The 25,515-nt window shown below is 43.0% G+C and overlaps 1 protein-coding gene across 13 annotated transcripts in view; it reads left to right on the top strand.

Annotated features, from left to right (window-relative positions):
- GRAMD1B (GRAM domain containing 1B) overlaps positions 1 to 25,515 on the top strand; it is a 226,093-nt gene that overhangs the window by 44,809 nt on the left and 155,769 nt on the right. For all 13 annotated transcript variants that reach the window (XR_004643656.1, XM_034754533.1, XM_034754537.1 and 10 more), the window contains exon 2: positions 23,704 to 24,491. Coding sequence is in view for 12 of the 13 variants with exons in the window: in XM_034754533.1 (XP_034610424.1) it covers positions 24,130 to 24,491 (362 nt within the window). In the remaining variant the exon portion in view is untranslated. The remainder of the gene's footprint in view (positions 1 to 23,703; positions 24,492 to 25,515) is intronic.

The raw sequence follows: 25,515 nt of genomic DNA, 5'->3' as shown, positions 1-25,515 counted from the left end.
AGTAAAAAAGGAAACCACAGTAAACCTGCAATCAGGTTTACACTCTGGCTTGTTGCACAGTGTAAGTCTTCATAGATTCATAGATTATAGGACTGGAAGGGACCTCGAGAGGTCATCGAGTCCAGTCCCCTGCCCGCATGGCAGGACCAAATACTGTCTAGACCATCCCTGATAGACATTTATCTAACCTACTCTTAAATATCTCCAGAGACGGAGATTCCACAACCTCCCTAGGCAATTTGTTCCAGTGTTTAACCACCCTGACAGTTAGGAACTTTTTCCTAATGTCCAACCTAGACCTCCCTTGCTGCAGTTTAAACCCATTGTTTCTGGTTCTATCCTTAGAGGCTAAGGTGAACAAGTTCTCTCCCTCCTCCTTATGACACCCTTTTAGATACCTGAAAACTGCTATCATGTCCCCTCTCAGTCTTCTCTTTTCCAAACTAAACAAACCCAGTTCTTTCAGCCTTCCTTCATAGGTCATGTTCTCAAGACCTTTAATCATTCTTGTTGCTCTTCTTTGGACCCTTTCCAATTTCTCCACATCTTTTTTAAAATGCGGCACCCAGAACTGGATACAATACTCTAGCTGAGGCCTAACCAGAGCAGAGTAGAGTGGAAGAATGACTTCTCGTGTCTTGCTCACAACACACCTGTTAATGCATCCCAGAATCATGTTTGCTTTTTTTGCAACAGCATCACACTGTTGACTCATATTTAGCTTGTGGTCCACTATAACCCCTAGATCCCTTTCTGCCGTACTCCTTCCTAGACAGTCTTTTCCCATTCTGTATGTGTGAAATTGATTTTTCCTTCCTAAGTGGAGCACTTTGCATTTGTCTTTGTTAAACTTCATCCTGTTTACCTCAGCCCATTTCTCCAATTTGTCCAGATCATTTTGAATTATGACCCTGTCCTCCAAAGTAGTTGCAATCCCTCCCAGTTTGGTATCATCCGCAAACTTAATAAGCGTACTTTCTATGCCAATATCTAAGTCGTTGATGAAGATATTGAACAGAGCCGGTCCCAAAACAGACCCCTGCGGAACCCCACTCGTTACGCCTTTCCAGCAGGATTGGGAACCATTAATAACAACTCTGAGTACGGTTATCCAGCCAGTTATGCACCCACCTTATAGTAGCCCCATCTAATTTGTATTTGCCTAGTTTATCGATAAGAATATCATGCGAGACCGTATCAAATGCCTTACTAAAGTCTAGGTATACCACATCCACCGCTTCACCCTTATCCACAAGGCTCGTTATCCTATCAAGGAAAGCTATCAGATTGGTTTGACATGATTTGTTCTTCACAAATCCATGCTGGCTGTTCCCTATCACCTTAACACCTTCCAAGTGTTTGCAGATGATTTCCTTAATTACTTGCTCCATTATCTTCCCTGGCACAGAAGTTAAACTAACTGGTCTGTAGTTACCTGGGTTGTTTTTATTTCCCTTTTTATAGATGGGCACTATATTTGCCCTTTTCCAGTCTTCTGGAATCTCTCCCGTCTCCCATGACTTTCCAAAGATAATAGCTAGAGGCTCAGATACCTCCTCTATTAGCTCCTTGAGTATTCTAGGATGCATTTCATCAGGCCCAGGTGACTTGCAGGCATCTAACTTTTCTAAGTGATTTTTAACTTGTTCTTTTTTTATTTTAAAAATAAAAAATGTAGACATGCCCTGATCTTGCCCTCGCAGTATCCTAATGTTTTCAGCCACCTGTCCTTGAGCGGACTATAATAGAAACATACATGCCTTCCCACACACTGCCCTTCAGCATAGGGGCCACTCGGGTGATATAGAGCCATAAAGGAGCTGCAGTTAGCCCCGAGAGAAGTCTCCCAGATCAGCAGCTTGACATAAGTAAATTTACACCACCCCCTGCCCAGGAGGCTTGGGCACAGAGTGGAATGTGTCTCACCCCACTGATATTTTAATCCAAACTCCTATAATGGCTGGGGATGTCTGGGTTCAAGGTTCTGGTTTGGCCTGTTATAAAAGATCCAGAAGTAAACTTCCCTAAAGTTTCATCCGAGCAGCAGAATGTCAGCTCCCTCCACAGAAGGATTAATAGATGAATTAATCCCAGATGTAACGCCATTGAAGTCAACTGGGTTACACTAGGGATTAATCTGGCCCATAGAGCTAAACCATTAGTTCCTCAGTTTCCATTGAACTTTTTTTGGGGGGGAAAAACATGTGTAGTATTTTCCATGCTTGTCTGGCTTTTTTACTTTGTCTCTAATTGGTAATTGCTAGTAATTAGATGATTATGTATGACGCTCCCTGTCATTATCATAACAACGTGGCTGCAAAATAATGGGCTGGGGATAAAAAACCAAACAGTCTTGTTGCGTGACTATATTGCTCTAGTACTTTTCATCCAGAAATAACTCTGAGTAAATAGAGGTAATGGGGCAATTAAAGAAAGGATAAAAGAGTTCTGAATATCCTCTTTAATGTTAAAATTATGTCACTTTGGCTGTATTGGCAGCCTTTTTATTTTCATTTCCTGTGAATATTCTGGAAATGGATTTCATGGCAGGGATGTCAAGTGAAATTTAAGCAAATATTGGTGATAGTGAGTTTTGCATTCATATTCATAGGATTTATATCTGGACACCTGATTTTAAGCATTCTGCTCATGCAGTCAAGGAATAGATACAATACCATGTGACCTGTGCCTCAGATCAGCACAGTTCATATAGCGAATACTCACATCAAATTGCCCTGGTTCCACCTAAAAAACAATAATTATTTGCAGAAGTTATTTTGCAGGGAGTTTTGAATAGTGAATGAATCTCAGACCATCATAATCTGTTCACAGGCAATTTGTAAACAGAAAAAGAAACAAAATATATTGAACAGGATCACAAAGCACTTCGCAAACTCTTCAGACAGGATCATTTCACCTGCCAGTGTAGTGTAATCACCTCTGGTGTGAAACACAGCAGCCTTAATTTTACAACTCCTCTTTAAGGCCCCAATTGAACAAAGTGCCCCTATTCAGCAAAGCATATCAGCATGTGCTTTCTATCCCATTGAAGCCAATGTTAAGTGACTGAAGACCCTGCTTTACAGAGGTGGATTTAAGTATGGGGTGAAGTGCTTTGCAGGATAAGAGCATCTCCAGGAGCACAGAGCCATAACACCACGCTGGAAGACTGGTGCAGTGCTGATTCAGATGGAAGTGTGCTACCTACTGAATCACCATGCCATGTTGTGCAGAAGCTGGGGTTTTCCTACTCTCTTTTTCTCCAAGTACTAGTCAGCCTGACCCCTTTCAGCTCTTAATAGCTGATGAGATAAACACTGAGGAGATAACAAGGAGTCAGGTGGCACCTTAAAGACTAACAGATTTATTTGGGCATAAGCTTTCGTGGGTAAAAAACCCACTTCTTCTGATGCATCTGAAGAAGTGAAGTTTTTTACCCACGAAAGCTTATGCCCAAATAAATCTGTTAGTCTTTAAGGTGCCACTGGACTCCTTGTTGTTTTTGTGGATACAGACTAACACAGCTACCCCCTGATACTTTACACTGAGGAGATGTGGATGTAGAAACAGAGTTATTTACAGAAGCATCCTACAGTAAATTTAAGGGACTGTACGGGTGTGCAGTTAGTAACTATGAGCAATAGATGCTTTGGCAGCATTAGTGCAAAGACACAGTAAACTATCTATAAAGGAAAACTTTGCTATGGGATCTAATCACAACCCCTACAGTTTGGTAAGTGTTTTCACCGTAATATGCTATTGTGCGTCATATGGAGAGGGAACTGATGTTCTGTTATAATAATACAGTAGATGCATGCTTTGCATTTATAAATAATGCATTTGATTTGTAAGATATATAAATAACATGGAATGTATAATTCATACCGAGACTTCTACAGACTCATTTTCTATAGACTTCATGTGAAAGGCTAATTTATTTTCTCCATTCTTGGATTCTAAACTGTATTTCAGTTGTCTCATTCCTATAGGGCTGCACTGCTGTAAATTGCACATTTGGATTTAATAATGGTTTATTGTTGCAGTTCTATCAGTACCTGTCTCCAGAGCTATCTTACTGGATACCGTACAATAGCAGGAGCTAGTGAATAACTAGCAACAGACATTCAAACTCCAGCAAATATATGTCTTCAGGCTCTCTGGTAAAAGTTGCTAGCTCTGTATGGGTTGCTTTAGGTTCCTGCCAGAGGAAATGAAAGTTACTTCCTGCCCTGGAGAAGTTTATGTAAGTGACAAAATCATTGGAAATGTATGTTACCAATGACGGTGTCATGATTTCTTGCTGAATGCTAATCTGTAGCATGTGTGTATATTGAGGAACATATTGCCAAATATCAGAGGGGTAGCCGTGTTAGTCTGGATCTGTAAAATGCAACAGAGAGTCCTGTGGCACCTTTAAGACTAACAGATGTATTGGAGCTTATGCTGTTGCTTTTTACATATTGCCAAATGAAGCTATTGCAAGTTCCTGAGACAGCAAGGAGTTTGTGTTTGCAGACGGAGAGATCAGTAGAGTGTGTCTAGCGATGCTGGTGGAATCTATTATTAAATGAAAAAATAAGTGAACGGAAACAGGTCCTCATTTGACTTCCAATAGTTACCATGCTGTGCAGAACCCGCTGCGCTGGAATAGTGAGTGGGGCGGGGGAGGCTCTGGCTGCAATGGGATAAAGCTCAAGTCTTCTCAGGGACACAATGCCAGGTTCATCTGCCACTTGTCACGCCCTTTATTAAGAGTTCTCAGTGTGGATCCTTCTGCTCCCACAGTTCTGCAGGATGGAGTCCCTCCCTGGAAGTACACCTCTCCCTGCTTTTTCTATTGGCAACCATGTTAAGCTGACACGTTAGTCTCAAGATTTCAAACATGGATGTCTTAGATGTGCCCACAAAGTTTGCACACTCAGCTCTGTATGGCAATGAACCATAGGATCCGATGGTCAAATTCACTGCTGGCATAACCAGAGACAATTCCATTTGACACAATGCCTGTGGACAATTTGGTTCATTGATTCATTGAGTTAATTGTGATAGTGGGAAGTGAGCTGAGGATCACTGACTCATTTCACATAGGCCTCCAAACAGCCATAATGCGCTCTGCCATTATTGATTTTCAGCCAGATTTGAGCCTGTTGACTTAGAGAGACTCAGTCCAGGCCTCCGTTACATTCAGCATTTTGATTCCAAGTCCTCATCTCAGTCTCCCTTTCCTCCTAACCCTCCTCGTGCTCTAAGAAGGAATAAGAGAAGTTCTCTGAAATGAGTCATGTTTCTCCTTTTCCCTTATTGTGGGAGCTGAATGAAGTTCCTTAAATTTTTCACACATGTTCAGTTCAGGAAGGTGTTTGCAATAGCATCTGCTGAGGACCAGTACATGTTCCTGCAGTGCCTGCTTCCCTGTACTTTGCTGCTTCCCTAATTACTGCAATTACCCAAGAGCTCGCTTCATGCGGGAACTGCCAGCTAGCAATTATATCAGGTACGGCTTCCCCAGTCCCAGGGGAAATTCTGGTAGCCACTTGTTCATTAAAACTACTGATGTGATCCTCCCGTAGCTGGAGGGATGCCTTGCCTCTGAGAGTGGGGCTTTAATTTCCCAGCTTCCATCTGAGTTTATTTAAGTGGTTTCCTTGGGGGAGATGCTGACAGGTTTTATTTAATTATTATTATTTTATTCCCATGACAGAAACCTTCTGGTTTTATCAAGCAGATTCTGCTGAGTTTTTGCTTCCTTGAGGGGGAGGGAACAAGGCTGTTGAGCCATCTGTCCAGCCCTCTGCCATGATATGAAGTGCCCTATATTTAAGGCTATGGGAGTAGATCCTTGTGATTTCTCTCTCAGCTGTTTGGAGAAGCGCATGCATACCTCAGGGTGACTTGATTGCTTCGACAGCTATGCTGTGTACACAGGCATGACTTGTCTGTGTATGTAAGTGTGAATAATTGGAATAACAGCAACAACTCTCGACCCTTCCATAGCATCCTTCATATGCAGATCTCAAAGTGCCTTACAGAGGTGCATAGGAATTGTCCCCATTTTGCAGATGGGGAAACTGTGGCACAGGGTGTGATTGTCAAAAACGTCTAAGTGACCTAGGAGCGCGAGTCCATGAAAATTACATTGTGAAGTCACTTAGGAGCTTTTGAAAATCCCACCTGATCAAAGTTACAGTGCAAGGCCTGGTCTACACTTAAAAACATAGGTCGGCATAGCTATGGCGCTCACATCCATACCCCCAGTGAGGATATCCTTGTCAACCTGACCCGTGGTGTACACACAGCTCGGTCAATGGAAGAATGCTGCCATTGACCTAGCTACCCTTGCTCAGGGAGGCGGTGTCTTACAGTGATGGAAGCCCCCCTCTCTCTTATGTCAGTTGAGTGTATCTGCAGTGCAGGGTTATGCCAGCATAGCTACAGTGCATAGCAATGATGCTATAGTCCCCACAGTGTAGACGTGACATTAGAAGCAGCGCTAGGGAAACCAGGGAAGATCTGCAAAGGTTCTTAACTCCCAGCGAAAGTTAGTGCCTAACTGCCAATTGTGCGTTTGCAGATCTCCCTCACAGTCCTCCTATCTTCAGTCCGATTCCCCTGCTCTAGTCACTAGACCAGGGGTCAGAAACCTTTCAGAAGTGGTGTGCTGAGTCTTCATTTATTCACTCTAATTTAAGGTTTTGCGTGCCAGTCATACATTTTAACGTTTTTAGAAGGTCTCTTTCTAAAAGTCTGTAATATAGAACTAAACTATTGTTGTATGTAAAGTAAATAAGGTTTTTAAAATGTTTAAGAAGCTTCATTTAAAATTAAATTAAAATGCGGAGCCCCCCAGACTGGTGGCCAGTGTAAGTGCCACTGAAAATCAGCTTGCGTGCCATCTTTGGCACGCGTGCCGTCGGTTGCCTACCCCTGCACTAGATGGAAGTTCTAACTCTGTATGTAGTTTTCTGAACCTAGTGCTGCTTTCTTAGGGTGACATAATTGGAGATGGCAGCAGTCCACTAGCCTGGAGTCAAAGGCCATGCCTACTCGATGTGCCGGGGTGGATTCCCCTGCTTGCGTATACTGTACACACTTGTGGAAGCTCAATGAGAGCCAGCAGGAGTATAAGTGTAGTGTAGCTATAGTATTCTAGAGAGCGGCAGTGGAGATAGCACAGGTAGCTGAGCCATGCCAAGAATAAAGCCTGGCACCGGTTGGTACGTATTTGGCATGGCTCAGCTGTGCCTCAGTTGCTGCTGTCCATGCTATTGTGACTACACTACTATTTATACTTGTGCCAGCTACCGTGAGCATGTGTACACAAACAGGGCAATCACCCCCGTAGTGTGTAGGGTAGGCATAGCAAAAGTGACAAGTACTATTAGAGCTGAGGTCTTGGAGTCATGGCTTTTGTGTTCAGTTCCCACCAGTGAAGTATATGACCATGAACAAGTCACTTATCTTCTTCGTGTCTTAGAGATAATAAAACTAAGCCAGGGGTTAAGATACATCACATGGGAGGCTGTACTGCTTAATTCATTACTTTTAAATCTTGTTGAGATACTAAGGTGAAGGTTGTTTTGTAAAGTGCAAATCCTTTTAAAGAACATCCTCATCATACCCTCTTTTCCAAAAACTTATCAAATCCAGTCTTGAAACAAGTGAGGTTTTTTGCCCCCCTACTCCGATTGGAAGGCTGTTCCTGAACTTCACTCTTCTGATAGTTAAAAACCTCTGTCTAATTTCAAGCTTAAACTTGGTGCCGTTTGTTCTTGTGCCAGCACTGGCCCTTTACTTAAATAACTCCTCTCCCTCCCTGGTGTTTATTCCTTTGATGTGTTTATAAGCAGCAATCATATCTCCTCTCCTCTTTCATTTAGTTAGGCTGAACAAGACAAGCTCCTTAAATCTCCTCTCACAAGGTAGGTTCTCCATTCCTCTGATCATCCTCCTAGCCCTTCTCTGCACCTGTTCTAGTTTGAATTAATTTTTGTTAAACATGGGAGACCACAATTGTGCACACTGTTCCAGATGAGGTCTCACCAGTGTCTTGTATAATGGTAATTACACTTCTCTCTCTCTCCTGGAAATGGGTCATCCTATGATTGAATTAACTTGTGGCTCAAGCATTGTAGCACTTAATATCATTATTATTTATTATTACTGCTTCCCTGTTAGCAATGGGTGTCATCCTGATAGTGTATATTAATTGGGCAGTATCCTTTGAAATAGTTCGGGAGTCTTCTAGTTGGTCTCCCTGCCTTTTATCGCAGAGACCACCAGATGCTAACTGAACAGCAATATATGTATGTAGTTAGGTCTTGTGTGTTGGTATATAGTTACTAAACGCTGTTATTAGGAACCCACCTGTGTGTGTGTAGTTTCCTCATATCCTCAATATTGTGTAGAGATCAAAGACACAACGGAGCCCAGCTCCTATTGCGGGGAAGTGTGTGTGTGTGTGTGGGGGGGGGGGGTTTGAACCTATAACCACTTATTCTAATCCGGAGGCAGGCAGAGCCGTGACTTTTGTAGAATCAGAGAAGAGGAGAAAGACCTTTTGGGTTCCTCAGCGTGCAACCATGGGGTGATTACCTTCAAGACACAAATATAAATGTTCACTATTTAAATAAAACATTTGCACATGAAGTCTTGTGCTATTAGAGCTTATTAGGTACCGGTATATAGAGGTACCGGTGTATATATAGTGCTGCCATCAGCACCTTTTTAATTATGACTAATTATAAAACCCTTCAATTATTTTAGACCCAAATCTACCTCTAATCCCAGTACATACAGACTCTCCCTCAGATTTAATTGCTAGACATTATTCACATTGGAGACATTGAGTTCTGCAAAGCAGGTAATAACCAGTGTCATTTGTATTAAAGAAATTAATCTCATGCCATGCTAAGCTTCCACCTCCTCTACCTTGTCATGGCTTTTCTTCGCCTGATTTGAGATCTTTGTTACCCATTTAAGAAGGTGTCATTGCACAGTTTGGTTCTAGGAAGTTGGTAGGCGCTGAATGCTGATACGACGGGACAGAAATGCCAGCTTTTATTTAGAACTTTTGTTTAGCGTCACTGTTTTTGTTCACATCAAACACTGGCTCAATGGGGAGCTAGGAGAGCTTGACTCCATGCATTGCAGAATGAATGGCAGGTATCTTTAGAATACAGCAAAGGAGTTGAGACAGTTGTGGAATTGACTCCTGCAGGGATTATTGACTCAGATGCTGATCCTGGACTGGATAGTTTTTGACCAACAATTAGAAATGTACTGAACTCTTGTAACCAAACCCCGTAACTGGTGTGTGTGTGTGTTTTTCCTCTTTGTCTTGTTTGGAGGTTTATTGCAAATGTATTGACTTCACTGAATTTATTATTTTTATTAATTTTTAGTATTACAGTAGGACCAGAAGCCCCGACAGAGATTGGGGCCCCTTTATAGGAAGCATTGTGCAAATACATAGCGAGAGAGAGTTCCTGCCCCAAAGAATTTATCATCTGAATAGACAAAAGACAGAGAGTGGGAAAGAGGTAGTGTTAAAGCTGCACCACAGACAGCAGGATTTGTTCTGCTATTTATACTTATATGTGCATACCAGCATGGGAATATAAGCAAGCTCTGTCTGGTGAACTGTAGCTCTTCTCTCACACAGCAATGAGGATAAATCGCCCACTATGTGCACTAAAGCTATGAATATGCATATCAAAGCGTTCTGAAGACATCAGGGTGGCTATGAACAGCCAATTAAAGTAATTTGTGATGTTACCAGAATGCTGAAAGAGGTGCTGCTGTATTTTAAATTTGTCAGCATCACCTTTTAGATATTCCTAAAAGTTACCACGTGATCGTAACAGATATTTTTTAATTAAAAGATCAAATAATACTAATTAGAGTTGAGTGTGAAGCAAGCAATTCCACTCCCACATCTCCAAAGCCAGGGGTGGTTGTGGTTTGTTCTCACCTCTAGCAACACTTGAAACATAACCCTTTACTTGAGGATCTCAATTTAACATGTAAAATTGGGGTTCCAGACGTTTTACCAACGGTCCAGCTCATACAAAGATCGGTTAAGTGACTTGCCCAAGGTCACATAGCAGGACAGTAGCAGAGATGGAATTAAAATGCAGTGGTCCTGTGCTCAGACTAGTCCTTCCTATATACTACAAAATACTTATCCATCTGGCTGCTCCTGACTGTTTAGCAAAGCTAAGAGGGAAATAATTTTTCTAAAGAATTATTTGGACTTCCATTGAAAACTGCATTTTTGTTTTGTTTTTTGCTTTAGAATGTACTGCTTTTTGTGATTAAAAAACAATGAAAATTTTTCCACAGAAAATTTTCTCCTCCCCCCCCCCCCAAAAAAAAACATCGATGGAAAATTGTGACCAACTGTTCAGTCTTTATAGGATTAAGATTCCCTGAGAAACAATTTTAGCTCTTTAAAAAGGGAAAAAATATTCAGGGTTTAATTCTTCCCTGTTGTAACTACACTAACTCATTGGATTTGCACCAGGTATTAATTTGTGCCTCATCAGATTTTATTATAGATCAGGCCTTGCAGATTTGCGTGACAAAAACCCTATTGTACAAACCACATCCTGTGCCCTAGAACATCTGATTGTGATGAGAACATTTCAAGAAAATCTATCATGATGGAAAAGAAAGAGAAATCCACACAAGACAGAAGAGAAAACAAAGGTTCCAGCTAAAACCACAAAATACCCAGCTGATTCTATCTCCATCTCCCGTATCAGCTCAATCATTGATCTACTAACACCCACTCATAACCTTCCCTCTTTTGCAAGTGCATCTGATATCACTTCAGAACAGCCTATACCCTGAAGCAAGAAACATATAAATAATCCCACCTGCTGGAATCAAAATATCCAGTGGAAAAACTGTAGTAAGCAAGGGGGACTTTAGTTCCTGGATAAGTAGTGACATTGTTGATATTGAAGAACCCAATGTCAGGAGCTTGAACATGTAAAAGAAACCAACTCCACAGGCCATAGGGCAAGAAAATCTTTAAGATCATGGGAAGTACACCAAGATGCTTGGCTGAGAAAAGATGGTGAGATCGCAGCTAGCTCTGCACTATTGCTCTGTGAGATAGACTTCTTAGAACTGTTGGATGAAAGAGGGTCACGGCATGTTTGTGAACAGACTGCAATATGTAGGCTACTTACAAAGGAGGGTAATATTCTGTGAGATGCTGAGTGCCTTCAGTTCCTGCCGACTTTAATGGGAGCTGAGGATGTTCAGCACCTGGCAAGATCAGGATTATACCATTTCCTATAAAATGGCATCCTCTGCTCCCAGAGATATGTAACACTGTCGGTAAAGAGGAGCCATAGGTTTTGGTTTATTTTTTAAATCTCCTTCAAATGCATCTAAACTCATTTATTTTAAACAATTTTACTGCCTGCAGCTATTTAACCACTAGAGAGCAGCAGGAACTCATTGGTAGAGGATACCTTTGCTGTCCCCCATACCTGGCCATAGGGAATCTCTCAGAGAGCGAGTGGGAAGGTTCAGAAGACAGGAGTGGATTAGAAAAGGGGACCCGGATCCAACGTGAAGAGCTTACTCATATTCCAGTAACTCTTGACCCCACTATCTGATGGCAAATGTTAAGTGCTCAGTAGCAGAGGCCGCACATATGTCACAGCCCTTATGGCCAGGGGAACAGAGTTGTAAAATGCATTTGAGATTCTGTTCTGTAGGCCACTTCAGATACTAACTTAACATTGGCCTCTAAGCGGGGGACTGGAACCATCCAGGTCTGAGCTTTTCCAAAGTTCAGGGATGTTGGGATCAAGGATTTTGCCTTCAGTCCTTCTTTATCATTATCTGTATTGCAGTAGCTCCTAGGAGCCCCTCGTCATGGACCAGGACAAAAAGACGGGCCCTGCCCCAAACTGCTGACACCTTTACTTGCTGCTCGGATATGGAAAGCAAATAATAATACCTAGCTCCTATGTAGCGCTTTCCATCAGTAGATCTCAAAGCACTTTACCACGGAGGTCAATATCCCCATTTTACAGATCAGGAAACTGAAGCCCAGAGAGGTGAAATGACCTGCCCATGGTCACCCAGCAGCAGAGCCAGGACTAGAGTCCTGGACCAATGCTCTCTCCTGTAGCCTAGCTGTTGTTTCTCTGCTATCCATGGTAGACACTGTTACATGCTAAGTAATCACACTGACCGTGAGATCTTGTGTGCTTAATTAAACACCTTTTTGAGGGGCAAGAAAATCCTGCCAATTGCTGTTTAAAAAAAAAAAGGCCCTGCAGGTTACAATTTGCTTCCCATGGCACTGTGCTGGGCCTGCCTGCATTCATTATCATGGCACAGGGGTTAGGTGGGTGTTTGAATGTTAGATCTAAGCCCGTCAATTTTAGAGTTAAAAGAATTCATCCATTTCCTCACTTATGAAGCTAAGCCGTAGTATGTGGTGATGCTGAGAGAGATGTTTACCCAGAAGTCCCCCCTCCCCGCTCCCCAGCTTCATTATTAAAGCAGCTAGTATAAGCTACAGTTGAAGCAGATTTTCCTTTAACATGGGGCCCGCAAGTTTACGTTCAAATGCCTGAGAGAGAGGAAATTAGCCTAGTACACAATATGTAATGCTATTATTGGACATGCTAGCTGAAAGTTAAGTGCTGGGCAAATAATGCAAAACAAGCCCATTTAAAAATGGTTAGGATTTTTAAACGAATTAGCTTTGACCAGGCTCCATGCGCCTCCTGTCAATTTTCTGTGGAGATTCAAGTGATCACATTTTACTGACCCGAATACTCATGAAATGCTAATTTCCAAGCTCTGTCTGCAAATGTTTGCAGAAATGGGGTTTTAAATTTATTACTTATATTCATTTACATGCTCCCCATCCATTCAGGGAACACTAACAAGACCTGTGAGACTTATCTGATGTGTCCCAGCTGAGCAACATGGTTTGATTTCCATTGCAGTTGCCCCTTCTGGTTCATGCAATTTTCATCCCTGCTGGCTCAGAAGGGTGTGTCAAGCCCTTGGACTGTGTATTTTGCCTTTCATCTAAGGATCTCAACATGATGTACAAACATTTCGTAATTAAGCTTTTATGCCCCCTGTAAAGTAGGCAAGTGTCTTTATCCCCTTCTTACAGATTGAGAAAGTAAAGTAGAGTTGTGAAATGACTTTCTCTCAAGAATCCGTGGGAGAACTGGGATCGGAACCAAGGAGCCCTGATACCCAGTCCTCTGCCACAGCCACATTTAGTCTCCCTGGCAATCACGCAGTATTAAGCCTTCTCAGACTGTTCTGACTACTTAAGACTTTTTGTGTTGCTTGCAGTCCTAAGGGAATTGTTGAGAAACCATTTACATGGTATTAAAATATGATGTATGGAGGAAATTCTCCTCTTGTGCTCACACATAAAACCCATTGGTATTAGGAAAATCGAGTACACTCCTTGAATAAAATCATTGTGCATCGACTACGAGAAAGGGACTGAGAGAATTTTCAGTTGGACCATATGAACTGGAACCATAAACTCACTGAACATTAAATCTCACCAAATGAGGGTCAATCCATCCTCATCATCGTATCCACTCATTATACTCCACACCCGAACATAGCCATTATATTAACAACAAACCCTCATATCTCAATGTCTGTACTTTGGCCCGTTAACCTTTTACCCCCAGTCAGGGATATTGCAGATTATATATTCCTTATGCCAGCCGATCTTAAACTGAACTTCTCACCCCTTGATAATCTGTACATTATTTCCTGATAACCAGAAACTCCTACGCTTAAACTCTGTACCGTTCACCTTTTTTTTTAAACACCATCCTAATAAAATGTTTAAGTGTGAAGTAGTATTGTCTGACACTACTTAGGAATCAAAAAGAAATGAAGAAATGTCTCCGGTCTGCATGTGCTACAACTGCTTTTCTACTGAAAGGGACACACAAGAAAAAAGAGTAAGTGAATACTGGTTTCATTGGTTGTGGTAGGTGCTGGCGTGCTAGCCCCAGGGAGAGATGAAACAGATAAAGCACAGCACTGCCACTGCTAGTGCAAGAGTCCCCACCACGTGCCTCAGCCCTGACCTTGGCGGGGCACTCTCTAAAATTGTTGACCGTGCTTTGCTGAGTCTCTCAGTGGGGGTATTAACTAGTGATAATTATGGAGGTGGCTTTAGGGGATATGGACTCTGGGCCATTGGGAATTGGATTGAGGCTGCCAATTGATTTCATGTGAGACACCCATTGGGGACCGATGGTAAGGATTTTTGGTCACTATCATTATGGCGCTAGATTACAACCAGTGAGCCAGAGTTAGTGGAACTTCTGTGACTCATGTGAGTGGTCCCAGAGAATCTATGCAAGCTGCAATAGATGGGGTGGTATCAGTGACTGTCCTGATATATATATTTCTCTTTCCTCCCTCCTACCCATACCTAGTTGAAAGGCAAGCTAAATCCCATTTTACATTAGCAATGCAGCTCACTGAGTATATATTATATCCCAGGGATCATTAGTTTCAGCAGAGGAGTTTTAAATGAACATGTCTTGGGGAAAATACAAATATGCAGTAGGAAAGTGACATTTACCCTGTACAGACGGTGCTTGTAATGGATGTGACGTACTATCTGCTATCTCTCTACTATACCCAACATAAATGCAATATGTGCTTTGTCTAACATGTGGCAAATATATTGTACATGCATGTACTGTTTGTTTCATAGATGCAGCATGAACACTTCATGTATGCATACTATATGCCATATGTGCTGCATACATATGACAAACATATGGTATCCATGTGGCAACCACATTGCACATACAACTACTTTGTGGCATATGTGTAAAACCCATGCATGCCTATGCACTGTATACATTCATATATGTATATTTGATCTTTGCTGCATACATGAAGCATATAGGTATGAGTTTTATGCTACAGGCGTGTCCATGCACAGTACACATAGAGTTATTGTATGCTACATGCATGCATTGGGCACATTTTCTAGTTGCATTATGTGCAGCACACATGTGGCAAAGGACTGCACAAAGATACACTTGCTGCAGATGTTTATTTCTGTAAGAAGTAGCATAGGGCATGAATGTGGATGACACAGCATGGAGGTTTTCACTTGTCCCTTAAGCATTTCCCAAATAGCTGCATTCAGGGGAAGATCATCAAGAGAAATGACACTCTTCCTCAGGCGTTTATCTAATTTAGGAAATAGGCTCTAATGGCCTAGCCGCTGAGATTGTGGATAATAGAGAGATGATGGACAGGAGTGGTATTTATGAAGCAGTTTCTAGAACACTTATTATAAAATGAGTTTACCCATTGTAGGCAGGAACCTTCTGTGTCCTTCCATAGTTCTGTAGCTCCTGGGAGTTGAGAGGAAGTTATAAAGGTTTCCATTTTGCATTGTGCAGCATAATACAGTGAGTGATGGTTCTCTTACGAGCACTTTTTCTTTTGTCAGGGTTTTGTGCAGTACTCAGCAGTGCTCTGCTTACCTCTACTCTGTGAGGGAAAAGGGAGTGAATCCAGCAATTGGTACTTGGACTAATGCCACAGAGAGAGGGGGAGGATGTTTCAGGGAATTAGCCACCCTTTAACCAACGGGTGTGAAGGAAAAACTTTCCTGGGGGGGAGGAAACAAGAACTGCCATTTCTCGATTTCTTGTGGCTTCCTCCAAAGCATTTGGTCCTGGCCACTCCGAGACAAGATACTGGATTAGATGGAGCACTGGTCTGATCCAGTCAGACAATCCCTATGTTTCGCTCTCCTTTGGTCCCACAAAGCACTGTATTTTGTTGGCTTGGCCTGAAACTGTGTTGCTTGCTTCTGTTAAGGGGACGATTGTGAACAGAAGTCCTTTCAAGCTACTGTCCGAGCATTGGGTTTTCTACAAACCTCTCCCCTGGCCGCTGTTCCTTAGAGTTTGGAAGGTGTAGGGAAGAGCTTTATAAGGCGTTGGATACGTTTTGGTCCAATAGTGAACTCTAAGATGTAAAGTCTAAACTCTAAGATTCTAGTATCTGAGAACTCGGGAGCAGGCAGGGCTGATTTCAGGCACATGTGTACTTCAGGAAGCCAAAAAAGAGAAGGGGGAACAAGAATTTACTTCAAACTCGAACACTTCAATAAAAAAATTATAATAAAACAAAATTCGTATTTTGCTCAGCGGATAAAGCAGATATTTACAGGTCAACATCTAGGTTCATTTCTATGTGTGTTAGCCTGGAAGAACATTTATCCTCTGGTGAGCTTAGGCCGTGTGCTACTGGTTTAATGAATATCTGTTCACCGCTGCACTTGACTGATGGAATGTAACTACAGCTGCTTGTGCATATGTGACTATGAAGCCTATGAAGGTTGTGAGCCCTAACACTGGTACCCCAAGGAGTCTTTAGCTCAAGTGGTAGAGGCTTGTGTTTGTGGTCCCAGAGTCCTGGTGCTGCATGTGTATAGTTCAGCATGTGGTATGTGTTTATAACCGTGGATTTTGTTACACCTGAATGTAACACCAGGTGTTTTCCTGGGTGGAATAAAGACAGGGGATACTCAAACCGCTAAGGACAGCCAGGAGAGCTGGGTACACCTTTGAAGTGGGTTGTCCTGACTGGGGGCACAGCAATACCTGATGGCATTTTCAGGCACTCTGCAACATGCCTTGGGTCTCTCCTAGAGCGGGTGTATATATTGCTTCATGTGCCGGGCTGGCTTAAATACAAAAATCTACTGAACTGAGCTAGTGAAGCAGATATTCTAGCTGAATAGGAAAGAATGTGCTGTTCAAAGACCTTTTGTACTCACAGGCTGGTTCTCCTGTGATTTAATTGTGTGTGCTGTGAGCTGTGACCTGTTATGAAAGTGCTATACAGGTACAGGAAATTCAGAGAGAGCTGGAGTGAGTCACTCCTTGACTCCTGCAAACTGTGTATGGGTTCTGAAAACTGATGCAAGTTTCTAGGGAAATTCACCATAGAAGGTAGCCTAGCTGGGTGTCAGAATTAAGCAATGGCTGACCTTAGGGCAAGGTGTGTGTTTATGTTCTTGCTGCAGGGGCTCTGAATGGCTGGCCTTTGCATTCTGCTCGTGAGCATGTTTCTGGTCTCAGTTGCACCAGTGCAATCCAGAGGATATCGTGAAATTAATCAATTTGCTCTAGATTCACTATAGTGTGACTGTGAGCAGAACTGGGCACCATGCACTTGAGATATATTGAGCAGCATAGGTATGCACGGTGCTGTACAAGCCCCAAGCAAGATGCAGTCCAAGCTGCAAGTCATTTGCAATCTAAATATGACACAGAGAAAACAGCTCAAGTGAGGGCCCAAGCTCTTGGAGACCGAGGTTTTTGTTTTGCTGCCATCTATTTGATGGATTGGTATTGGAAGGCGTTGAGATTAGTGATCACGTGAATAAGACCAGGTGGTCTCATTTTTGTGGCTGATGACCTTTGAAACACTCAACTATCCTCTTTCATTTGGACAAAGATCCTGTTCCAAAGAGCTTACCTTAAAAGGAAAGGACTAAGTATGTTGCTGCAATAACAAAATACATAAGAGCCACACAGAAGAATTTGTTTTAATTGAGCAAGGAATGACAACAATGAAGGGATTTTTTGGGTGGCAACTGAAGGGTTTTTTTGGGTTGTTGTTTTTTTTACAGTACATGAGGCCAAAGGTTAAATGCTTTTGTTAGCCAAATGGGCTCGTTTCCCCCTGGAGCTGCCCAATTACCCCAAGGAGGCACGGGAGTCTAGAAGACGGCTTCAAGTTCTTTATTGATCAGTCAGCTGAGCGGGTGTCCCCCTCGACTCATGCCAGAGGGAGGAACACACCCTACAAGCGTAGAGCAAGCCTTTTTATATCCAGTAACAAATGACTTAACGTGCATACATTCTGCTGACCTATGGAATTTTAAATTCCTTTTTAGGGGTAAATAGGATACATCTGTCTGGGTCCCCTTGATTGATTGCCTTTCCAGGGTCCAGGGGTAGGGGTAATGGGATACATCCGCTGGGCCTCCTTGCTGTTGGGCCTCTTTGATTGATTGTCTTGCTATACCTTTATATATGGGAAAAACAGCTGGGATAATAGGCAAGTATTTGGCCTTTGTTCTAACACTTTTAACTACTCAAGATATGCCAAATCCATTAGGAATAACGCACAGCCATAAGCCTTTCATGTTTGTTGATGATACAGGAAATATTTATTTTTAAAAAGAAGGATCCAGTCGGGCACAGGTGCCTGTTAGGTATTGTTGACTGGAATGTGACATCACTCACATCCAATCAGAAACCTTTGTTGGACTCCAGTCTCTTTAAACCACTTTGTGAGTTACTAAATGTTCAGAAACTTATGAGTAAAACAATACTAAATGTGTTCAATACGCTTTGTTTATTTCAAGTTTGAAAGCATCAGATGGACTATGTTTAAGCCCATTTCTGGCTTTGTGGTATGGCCTATGGGGTTTGAGTTCTGGTGCTAGAGGTGGGATATAGTGGACCTTAAACATGTATTTGAGTGCTAGGGTCAGACTGTGTGTTTAGGGCCAGTGCCCATAGTTTTAAGATTAGGATCAGGTGGCCTTATGCAGTATATACATTGCACCTATATTCTGCACAGAGCACTTCCAGGGACAATGTATATCCCCCCATTCCAGTTCTAAGGTCAGTGCCTATTTGATCTTGTATCGCATATACACTTGTACTTTTGTTTCAGGCTAGACATGTTGAACAATGTGTCTTTAAGATCTGGTGTCACTGTAACAAAGCTTTGTGACAGGATAAAGGCAAATTCCCAGCCATTTGTGGGAAATAATACAGGAGACATTGATCCTATGATAATGCTCTATTGTAATCACTATGTTTGTAGCATCCCAAATAAGACTGTCAGTGTATCTAACAAGGTCTGGTGGAAGAGAGTGGCATTTGCTTACTGTACCATTATTGACCTGCTTGATTCTTACTGACTTAGAGGACAGACTCATTGAAATCTTCAGCCAAGCAAATACCAGTTTATTTGTAAAGGTCAAGTTGTACACTTAATTATGAAGGCTGGTTTCTGACTGGCTGGGGATATAACTGAATGTTTTTTTATTAGCTTTGACTAGTGAATAATGAGATCGCTCCTCCTGTCTGAACAGGCAGCATAGATTGCATTTGGTGTTAAAATGTATTCCTTTCTCACTTCACAATGTTGGTTTGGGAGACTAAGGATTAAACTTAGTTTTGGCCAGTCTCGATAGGTGCTGGGCATCTGCGACTCTGAATTGCAGATACTGGGTACTTCTCATTATCAGATTATTTGTGAGGAAAGAGCCTGGTTCTTCCCATAAGGAACTGAATAAATGCAGCAGGGCATGTGCTGCTGAACTACCTCTGTCTTATTTTTGTGACACACTGGGAATTTTCAGTTTGTGGCTAGTATTTTTCACCCCACAGACAGAAGTTTTTGTCTGACAACGGAACCTCTGAGTGTCAAGGAACAACACATGCAGGCAGGTGACCAGTGTCCTGTGTCCAAAATAAAACTGACGCAGTATGTTCAAGTGTGAACAACTGTTGCTTGGTAATAGTGACTTAAAGGGGAAGACCCTATATTTTTTTTTATGGGAGTAAAGGCAAGTCAGAATGGGTAGATCATAACAAGCAGCTTATTAGTATTTATTTATTGGCTCTCATGATAGTATCTGAGTACTTCCCATATGCTAAGAAATGTATCTTCACATCATCCACATGAGGCAGGGAAGTACTATTATCTCATTTTATAAATGGGGAAAGACTGGGGCACAGAATTTAAGTGTCACTGGAGGACTGTTGCAGAGCTAGGTACAGAACCCCAATCTCCTGAGTCACCATCCATCCCTGTATCCACAAGAACATCATGTTCCAAATCCTAATTCTAGCTGAAGGTGTCAGGGTATGTGTGCACTGGACGGACCCCAGGGTTTTTAGGGATTCCATTTCTAAGGAAGTGTTCCAGTGCTGGGCCTTCAGACAGAAGGAGAGAACTTTTATTGGGATGCCAAAGAGAATGTAGAGCTTTCCATAATATTTATAACAACCCTCCCACCCCCAACATGTAAACAGAGGTCTTTGCTTTTTATTTGAAGTTCTCTCTCACACACACGCATGCACTCTCTCTCTCACACACACACCCTGTAAAATTTCATAGAGAAAAACTTCAGTGATTTTGGAATTTTGAATTCAAAATTTTGTCGCTACAGGATCAGTATTTTGCCTGAAGCATGGCAGATTTAGTAAAAACTGCCATTTTTGAGGTGTGTGTGTGTGTGTGGAGGGGGGGAAATGTTCAGCAAATTAAACTTTTTGAGCTGCAAAAGTGATTTGGTGAAAGGTGGATTTGGTGAAAATTTCCAAGCATTATATTTGCAGTAATCTCCCTGCTCCAATTGAAAGATTTCTCAAAGTATAGGGAGGGCAAATCTCACACATCTGAAGGATTTAATCTCCTGAAGTCATTTTCAGGATTTTTCTGCATTTGCAAACTATTTGGAATTCACAACTATTTGTTCCTGTATTTTATCTGGGTCTTTCCCCCTCCTTCCTTCTCAAGAATGATTTAGTTTAGAAGAAAGTTAACTAATGGGAAATCTAACCTGTGTAGTAGGGATAGAAGCAGCCCATAGGATCTGGATTAGTACAAGTAAATGATCTATATCCAGTATATAGAGTCTATTTAGTTTTTCTCTGTTCCTTTTTTCACAGTCTCTCCTAAGCAGGTTGCAAACTCCAGAGTATTTGAGCTGGAGTCAAACTTCCAAACAGGTTCAAAATTAGGAAAAAGGAATCTACCTATCCCCCGATTCTGATGCTGATCTGAAGAATAATTCCTGTGCCATGTCCTGGCGAGGAGCTAAGGGTCCCAGAGCCATGCTAGATGGTGCTGGCAGTATTCTTAAAAAATGTGAATCCTCTCCAAGATGATATAACTCTACCAACATGGCTGATAACCGAAATCAAATGGTGCAGAGACCTAGCAGTGCAAAGAAAGACTCTCAGAGGAACAGCATCATCTCTCAGTTTTGTGTGCTGCACAGTGAGAATTCCTGTTCGTGGATGGTATTTTTCAAACTGTAGGTCAGGAAGTTTGAGCTATCTCTCTCATTACATAGCTTCTGGTTTTCAGAGCGCATCAGAGAGGTGTCCCGTGTCCACTGTCCAAAATAAAAATGACCCAGAATGTTCAAGCATAAATAAGTATTGTTTAGTAATCAGAGAAGCACTTAGAGTTAAAGGGGCAGACCCTATGCTTGTCCAACTGGTTGTGTCTCACTGGGGAAGGTTCTCATGATATGAAATAGGGAGAATTCTGCATTCAGGGATTCTTTGTTATATGGGGAAGAATCATGGTATGCTGATGAAATCAGATTTTTGAGAGATCAGAGATAGACTTTGGGGAAAGAACCTTCTGCTGGGGCAAATGCTGGTGGTGTCTTGGAGATGGAGGATTTGGGGTTGGAGCCTCATGAAGGTGTAACATGCTCTGTGTGTTTTATTATTAAAGCGGGAGTGTGTGTGTGGTTGGGGAGGGGGAATTAATTAAACGTTCTTGAGCTGGTTTACCTGTCCCTAATACAACATCCAAATAAACCTCCCACATTTCACAAAGGTTTCCAGAGGAAATCAGACCCACTAAGGCATGTGGTAATGGTGGCCAACAAATGGACTGCTCATTTACCTGCTGCAATACCTTAGAAGTGGGCAGAGGGTTCAAAAACTTCACTGATAGTGAAACTTTGATGAAAAACAGAAACAAAATTTTCATCTCCTCCCGCCCCCAATTCCTTTTTCCTCTCAACGGAATAAAGCAGTGCAAAACAACACAATAACCCAATCTAGAATAAACCGTAGCTACAGTACTTCCTTGTATGCTGCACTTTAGGGACTGTATTATAGGCTTTTGGTTTCCACATATCCTAGTAGGATGCTCACAATAAATTTTCAGTGAGTCATCAGGTGGCTAGTAACAACGTCAGACTTGTGGTTGCTGAATACAAGGTGACTTACTATGGAACCTGTTATGGCATTGGCTGTTACAACAGGTGACTGCAGGTCTCAGGTAATTGTGAGTTCAGGTTTCACCGTCTTATAGAAAAATATTAAAATAAAGGTGTCAATCCTTGTAATGAGCAAATAATACAACGGTGTTTGTGCTGGACACGAAACAATAAACCTTTTGCTCTTTTGTCTCCTTAAGTCTCTGTGTTTTATTTGAATTAATGGTGTTTTGTGCTTTTTGAGATATGTGGCCATTCACGGGGGGGGGGGGGGGTATCATTTTGATTGCGTGTTTATGAAAGTGATCTAGATAACCATGGTGTTGGATGCTCTAGAAATATAGGATAAATATAGATGGTGCTTAAAGTTCTAGCTAATTTCTGAGCCACAGGAGGAGCAATGAATGAAGGGGATTGCAAAATAGAGTGATCTCAGGCTGCCAACTAGTGATTTTCTTTTTAATTAACAGTGAACCCTCTTATCTCCCTGATCTTCCTTCCCACACACCCAAATCTTCCTTCTCTCAATCCTCGCACCTGCTTGTAATCTGTCTGGTTTTGCTTGGTGCATTCCAACCGTTGGAAGCCGAGGTGAGGACCGAGCTTCAAAATTCAGCTCCAGATTTTGAAGTCCTTCCTCCTCCAAGCCCCAGCTGTGGGGATCTTCAGTTCTGGGGTTTGGGATCAGCCCATTTCAGAGGTGAAGACAAGCAGTGAAATTTAGCTCTGTATTTGGCTGTGGGGTCTAAATTCCCAGGCACATCCACGACAGAATCTGCTGAGATTTGCATGATTTTCAGGTGAAACCATAACTCAGCCTAGCCTTGCTTGAAGCCATTCAGCAAAACTTTGGTGAAGCTGATGGGGGAGTTGTATTGATCCCTTGGACACAGCACATTCTGCCAGGCTTGGCATTCCCAAAGTTTTGCAAAGCTCTTCCATTGAGCTATTCAGGTGTAACCCTTGACAGAAACCTTCATTTCCTCTTGGTCTTCTAGTCAGTGCCTGGGAATCTTCCACCCGGGGGAGTGTGTATTTGTGTTTTTCTCAGGCCTGTCCTGCATGTCGTCTTGTCTTTCTGTGTGGTGTTTGTCTTCTCAGTGTCGGTTCCTAAACTCAGGACCATCTATCACTGAGTGTGTCATTTTGGAAGCAGTCTCCATGAACCCTTGGAAAAACAAAGTCAGCCAGGATCCCAACCCCAGTGCCGCTGCTGCCTTTTAGCTCCTCCTGAAACTCTCTCCCCACTTCTCCCCTCTCTCTGTGTATTCAAATGAGGTGAAAAATAATATATGCAGTAACAAGATGATGGAACTTGGGGTCCACTCCTTCCCCTCCCTCTGAAGGATGGGACAACCAAATAGGAAGGTGGGACAAAGGGGAAGTCTGCCAATCGGCTTGCATGAGAAGTTATTTCCCCCCTTTATCCTCTTTCATTAGTCTGATGGCAGTAGAGGCGTGTTAGGTAATACAGAACCCAGCCCTCGGGATTAGGAGTGCAGTTACACTTGCAGCAGCTGCCTGTGCATGTCTTATCTGCTACAGAAAAAGAACTTCCATCACCCTCCCCCTTCTCCGATTTTATCTAGTATCATTGCTTCCCTTCCTTCCTTCCTCCCTCCCTCTCTCTCTCTCTCTCTCTGACCTCCTCACAGCTCCACGTTGCTCTCGGTCTCCCAAGACTGTTTTCCAGCACAGCTCCGGAGGAGTGTTCACTGAGCCACGACTGGGCAAAGAGCAGAGAAAACAGCAGAATGAAAAAAGCCAAGAGAGCCCAGCGGGTTGTCAGCAGTCCTTGTAGCAGAGGCTAAACTCACTGCCCTGAAAGAGACCAGGCAGGAGAGGAAGTTGCTTCTCAGTGAGAAAGGAGGAGAAAACAAAAGAGAAACTTTGAAACTGGCATCCCCCCCTGCACCCACGTTAAATGAAAGCACCGAGAAACATGAGATTTCCTTGTCGAGGGGTGGGAACATGTTGAACTGGGGAGGAGTGGAGAAGAGCAGCTTTTAGCTTGTGGTTTGGTTTATAGTGAGATCTGAGAGATAGCGCAGAGGTGGGAGGGGAAGGTGAAAGGGGATCTGATGCCTGCTGCCAATATGACAGAAACCCTCCAGCTCCCGGCATTGCAGGTCCCAGAGCAACAGGTGCCAGAGTGCAGCCGGGCCTGGTCCAGTTCGTCCACCCCCACCCTACGCAGGAGGCGCTTCAAGATGAGACGGATGAAGAACGTGCAAGAGCAGAGCCTGGAGGCCGGCGGGTACCAGGACTCTCCTTCCCCCAACAAAGAGTTCCTGCAACTCCCATCCATAGAAATCACCCCATCCAGTGACGAGGACACCCCATGGTCGAACTGCTCTACGCCCAGCGCCTCCCCGCGGCGCAAGCGCGTCCTGCTTCGGAAGTGGCTGCGCGTGAGAGAGAAGAAGGAATACAGTGAAAGCAGGTATGTCAAACCTCCCGTTCCCTGCAGCTGAGAAGGCTCCCACTAGGAAAAGGCAATAGCGCCTGCTGTTACCTGTAGAGGGCTCAGCCTCTTTGTCCCCCTCTAGTGGCTGCGGTATTTTAAGTGGTATATTAGATTGTTGCTGACGCCAAGCTAATGGATGCAGTCTTTTAGCTCAGACAGTAGTGACTCATGCTTTTAGAGCCAGATTCAATCTCTGATTGCCACCCGTTACATACCTTTAAAGCGAGTTTAGTGCTGGTGAAAAGTGTCAGACTGATGGCCGTGGAGACTGAAGACGCCAAGAGATGGGCAGTCTTCCTCTATGCTACACTGTCCATGTGTCTGAACCCTGGCCTGCAGAGTCCCCCTGTAGAGAAGGAGAGGGGAGTTCAATCTTCATGGCCCAATCAGTCCTTGACATCTCTGCTGAGACTGCCAAGGCAGGGGCCAGTTAATGCCAAACTTGCTAGTGGTTTTTGTGACGCATTCCCCTCTCCCTTAGGAATTGGACTGAAGTTCTCTAACTAATGTCATATAGGATGCTGCACATCTGTCAAATGGCAATGAGAGGACAGTGAGGGGCAAGCTGGCCTTGTGGCTAAAGCATAGATCTGCAAATCCAGGTGGGGTCTGAGCTCTGTCCCCAGCTCTGCCACAGACTTTGGCAAGTCACTTAGATGTTCTGTGCTTCAGTTTATTCATTTGCAGAAAAGAGGATAATTAATGCTCATCTGGGTCACAAGGGCATCGTGCGGCTTAATTCATGAGGAACTCTGAGGGCTTGTCTATACCACACAGCTTTTAGCGACAAGGTTGTGTTGACACAGCCTTGTCGCTAAAAGTCAGTGTGTATAAACGCTCTTTTTCGGTACTTTGTCGGCACTTTTGCTGACAAAATACTTCCAGCCCTGTGAGCGGCCTTAGCTTTGTCCTCCTGACAAAGCCGCGGTCATACTGCCACTTGTGTTGGCAAAACTGTTGTCTTTCGTGGGGGGTGTGTGGCTTTTTTAAGCACCCGTGA

The sequence above is a fragment of the Trachemys scripta genome, chromosome 21 (assembly GCF_013100865.1).
Source record: "Trachemys scripta elegans isolate TJP31775 chromosome 21, CAS_Tse_1.0, whole genome shotgun sequence".
Classification (NCBI taxonomy): domain Eukaryota; kingdom Metazoa; phylum Chordata; order Testudines; family Emydidae; genus Trachemys; species Trachemys scripta.
Note: the sequence above shows the minus strand (reverse complement) of the source record. Positions and strands in the feature narration are given on the sequence as shown.